General features: G+C 34.4%; 1 protein-coding gene across 2 annotated transcripts; it reads left to right on the top strand.

The window, feature by feature from the left end:
* Positions 1 to 1,875: 1,875 nt before the first annotated feature.
* Positions 1,876 to 4,591, top strand: LOC109339628 (probable inactive receptor kinase At1g48480). Of its 2 annotated transcripts, XM_019577095.1 has the most exons (3): positions 1,876 to 2,672; positions 2,709 to 3,342; positions 3,840 to 4,591. In XM_019577095.1, the coding sequence occupies exons 1-3, from the start codon at positions 1,995 to 1,997 to the stop codon at positions 4,454 to 4,456; spliced, it is 1,929 nt and encodes a 642-aa protein (XP_019432640.1). In that variant the 5' UTR covers positions 1,876 to 1,994; the 3' UTR covers positions 4,457 to 4,591. The 2 variants fall into 2 exon arrangements, with proteins under 2 accessions (XP_019432640.1, XP_019432638.1); XM_019577093.1 differs by having other exon boundaries at positions 1,876 to 3,342.
* The last annotated feature ends 212 nt before the right edge of the window (positions 4,592 to 4,803 follow it).

Genomic DNA, 4,803 nt, shown 5'->3' with positions numbered 1-4,803 from the left:
AATAGTTATTAATAATACTAGTGCCGTGACTCATATTTTTTAATTTAATTTAAGTTATATATTAATACTATCATAAATAGAAGATATCAAGACACAAAGTTAAAAATTAAAAATATACATGTATTATAGGTAATAATAACAATTGATTTAATTCTAGATAAATAATAGCTATAAGATAAATATAAATTATTAATAAGGACTAAATATAGGTTGACTAAATTACGTCAAACAACTATAAATTAATTCATTTTTGCAATACTAACTATAGATGTCAGATTTGTAAGGGAGTATGATATATTGTTCACTTAAATAAAGAATGATTCATGTCATTAGTTCACATATTCCTTCTTAAAACAAATACAAACAATTAGTTTATCTAGTGAAGTAATGTTATTCTAGATCTTCATATAGTATAAGGCTAAAGACTTGATCATCAGAGTCGAGAGCTAAACTTATTAGAAAGCACCCACATATTTACAAATGATTAATTCATTATTTACCAGATGATAAAATATTATTTTTTTAAAATTATTATTACTATATCTTTTATAAAAGAAAGATTAAAATTGAATAAGAAAGGAAAAAACCACAAAAGCAAAAACAGTTGAATATTCACTTTATTGCATCATATAACTGGATTAAAAATGTTTGCCGCATTACCTATGAGATAAGAAAATACCATTTGCTATAAATATTATTATTATCCTTTTAAAAAACAGATTAAAGTGAATTAAGAAAGGAAAAGACCAAAAACCAAAAAAACAGTTGAGTATTATATTCACTTTACTGCATACACAAACAAGTACCAAAAAACAACTGAATTAAAAATGATTAGTTGTTTAGATATGACATTATAAAATATCATCTCTAAAGAAACTATTTTATTATTAGCCTTTTTAAAACGAAAGATTAAAATGAATTTAAGAAAGGAAAAGACCACAAAAGCAAAAACAGTTGAGTATTCACTTGACTGCATACACACATAACTGATCTAGGGTTACCTTGGACCTCCAAGTCACTGCTTTTCTCTAAATGTGAGGGTTTTCTATTCAATAAATAAAATACCAACAAACCCAATTCACAACAAAATTAATAGACAATAAATATAGGTTTCGTTTAACAATGTTCAACTAATTTATGGTTTTTGACCAATAATGCATGACACATTTTTATTATTGATTTTGAGTAATTAATATAATTTTTATTCATTAGAGTTTGTTAGGGTCTATATATTATATTCACCTAATTTTTTTCCCATCAAAGAACTAGGTTAAAAATTAGTAAAATAAGATATATCAATCATTTCAAAGATGATATCATCTCCGGTATTGAACAATCTAATATTGAAATATGAAATTTCATCATATCGAAATATAAAATAATTTAAAATCTATATCATTAAAACTACATGTTATAATCTCTTCCAATATGGAAACCTCTATTATGCTAGAGGATTTAGTTTCATCATTTCCTCCTTATATATAGCATCTCAATGAATAAACATCACTATTAATAATTTTTTATACTATATATTATTCATTATACATATTTAATAATCAATAAATAATACATAATTTAATAAATATGTATACAATTTTTAGAGACATTTTACAATAATATATGGTGTTATGATATTTTATTCTGAATCTTTTCATGTCATTATTTAGAGTATATCTGCTGTCCTATTTTTTGTGTCACTCCATATATTATTATTTTTAATTAATTAGATTGAAAAAATTATTTAAGTTAAAATTATAATTATTAAATATTTTTCTGGTTAATTATATTTTATTGCACCTAGAGTGACATAAATGAGTGGGAAAAAAATAATGTCCCGTCATTCTCTTATTCCGACAAGCCTTCAACCTTCTCCTTGTTTACTTCCACCCGCCCACACTACTGACTCGAGCCAAATCAAAATCATCCAAACAAACACAAACTTCCCTAACTTGTCTATTCTCATCAGACCATAGAACACACAAAAAAACACAGCAATGCAAAACCCATTCACCCTTTTCCTTTTCCTCTTCCTCCTTCTCCTCCCATTAGCAAAACCAGATCTTGCATCACAACGCGCCGCATTACTCTCCCTCCGTTCCTCCGTTGCCGGCAGAACCCTTTTCTGGAACGCCACCAACCAAACGCCGTGTAACTGGGCCGGTGTCAAATGTGACCAAGACCGCGTCGTCGAGCTCCACCTTCCCGGAGTAGCACTTTCCGGCCAAATACCCACCGGAATATTCTCTAACTTAACTCACCTCCGTACCCTCAGTCTCCGTTTCAATGCCCTCACCGGTAACATCCCTTCTGACCTTGCTTCATGCGTCAACCTCAGAAACCTTTACTTGCAGCGAAACCTTTTCTCTGGTCCAATTCCCCAGTTTCTCTTCGATTTACCGGACTTGGTTCGGGTTAATTTTGGGTTCAATAACTTCTCGGGTCAGTTCTCGACCGGTTTTAATAACTTGACCCGGTTGAGAACTTTGTTCTTGGAAAATAACCAGCTTCAAGGTTCTATACCTGATTTGAACAAAGTTGTTAACCTCGAACAGTTTAATGTTTCCAATAACTTGCTTAATGGGTCTGTGCCGTTGAAATTGCAGACTTTTACTAAAGATTCATTTTTGGGTAACTCTCTTTGTGGGAAACCACTAAGTTTGTGTCCTGGTGATGGAGGTGATAATGTTCCTTCTGGTGAAATTGGGAACAATGAGGGAAAGAAGAAAAAATTATCTGGTGGTGCTATTGCTGGAATTGTAGTTGGATCTGTGGTGGGTCTTTTGTTGGTAGTTTTTGTTTTGATTCTTTTGTGTGGGAAGAAGAGGAGCAGCAAGAAAAGTAGCTCTGTTGCTGTAGCAACTGTTAAGGATCACAAATTGGAGGTTAATGGTGGTGAGAATAAGGTTAATGATGTGGAGAATAGTGGTCATGCAAATGGGAATGGGTATTCGGTGGCGGCAGCGGCAGCGGCTGCGTTGCGTGGGAATGGGAACAAGGGTAGTGAGGTTGTTAGTGGAGGTGGAGCAAAAAAGTTGGTGTTTTTTGGGAATTCGGCGAGAGGGTTTGGTTTAGAGGATTTGCTTAGAGCTTCTGCTGAGGTTTTGGGGAAAGGGACTTTCGGGACAGCGTATAAGGCGGTTTTGGATGTTGGTCCCGTGGTGGCTGTGAAAAGGTTGAAGGATGTGACTATTTCTGAGATGGAATTTAAGGAGAAGATTGAATTGGTTGGAGCAATGGATAATGAGAATTTGGTTCCTCTTAGGGCTTACTATTTTAGCAGGGATGAGAAGCTGCTTGTGTATGATTACATGTCAATGGGAAGCTTATCTGCACTTTTGCATGGTGAGCTTTACATTTTCATTAACATGGTTTTGATTTTCTTCTGCCTTTTTAAGAATTGTTTGTGGTTACTGGTTATGAATTCAGATTTCCGGCTATCAGTAATTATTACTGAAATTGAGGTTCGTACACATGGAATGTATCATGGAAATAGATTACATTTCATTAAAGTGTAGCTTGTTTTGGAATTATAATTTGAGATGCACTCATTTTGGTTTTGTCAAGATGTGATTTACCATCATGCCTTTGAGGTCCCATTGGATCCATAAAATTAGCTAATTGTCTGAATTGGCGTCTGCTATTATGCTTAAACATATTTAGATTAGTACACATCCGTGAATAGTTGGGTTCGAGTTATATTATTTCTTAACTTGGACCCTGGCCCCTGTTATTTATAACTTCTAAATCCTATTGATCTTATTGCAACTGTGTTAAAAATGGGACTTTCGTTAGCATGATGCATGAACAATGTATAATGGTGTTTCTGATTTTCATTACAGGAAACAAAGGAGCGGGTAGGACACCATTGAGTTGGGAACTCAGATCAGCCATTGCACTTAGAGCTGCTCGTGGCATTGAGTACCTACATTCACAAGGGCCTAATGTTTCTCACGGAAATATAAAGTCATCTAATATCCTCCTAACCCAATCCTACGAAGCTAGAGTATCTGATTTTGGCCTTGCACAACTCGTTGGTCCCTCATCTACCCCAAACCGTGTTGCCGGCTACCGTGCCCCTGAGGTAACCGATCCTCGTAAAGTATCTCAAAAGGCAGATGTGTACAGCTTTGGTGTATTGCTCTTAGAACTTCTAACCGGGAAAGCACCTACTCATTCTCTCCTAAATGAAGAAGGAGTAGACCTCCCTAGATGGGTTCAATCTGTCGTTAGAGAAGAGTGGACGTCCGAGGTTTTCGATCTTGAGCTCCTTAGGTATCAAAATGTTGAAGAGGAGATGGTTCAATTGTTGCAACTTGCAGTTGATTGTGCAGAACCTTACCCAGATAAGCGACCTTCAATGTCCACAGTAGCACAAAGCATCCAAGAGTTACGTCGTTCTAGCTTGAAAGAGGATCAAAACCAAATCCAACATCATGATCTCATCAATGATATATAGAATTACAAATGATGATTAATGTGATGTATCTTTGCTCAAGATTTGTCACCATCTCTTGGTGGAATTTGCTTTTCAGAGTGTAACTACCCATATTTTACTTGCTAAGTTCATGTGATTACAATGTTGTTTTATGTAGGTTGAGCCTCAAATTTCTTTGGCACCATACTTTGAATTTATTCCTTTTATTCTCAAATTTCCACTGTGCCATCTCCTTTTTCCTTCCAAATTAATAACTTTTTGGGGAGGTAGGGATGTATATCTGTTCCATTTATTGTTGGTGGGTTCTTGTTGATGTAATTACTTCTTTTGCTTTAACATGGCTTTTCCATTTGTTGAGACCTTATTAT

Source organism: Lupinus angustifolius, unplaced genomic scaffold (genome assembly GCF_001865875.1).
Source record: "Lupinus angustifolius cultivar Tanjil unplaced genomic scaffold, LupAngTanjil_v1.0 Scaffold_85_45, whole genome shotgun sequence".
NCBI lineage: Eukaryota > Viridiplantae > Streptophyta > Magnoliopsida > Fabales > Fabaceae > Lupinus > Lupinus angustifolius.
Note: the sequence above shows the minus strand (reverse complement) of the source record. Positions and strands in the feature narration are given on the sequence as shown.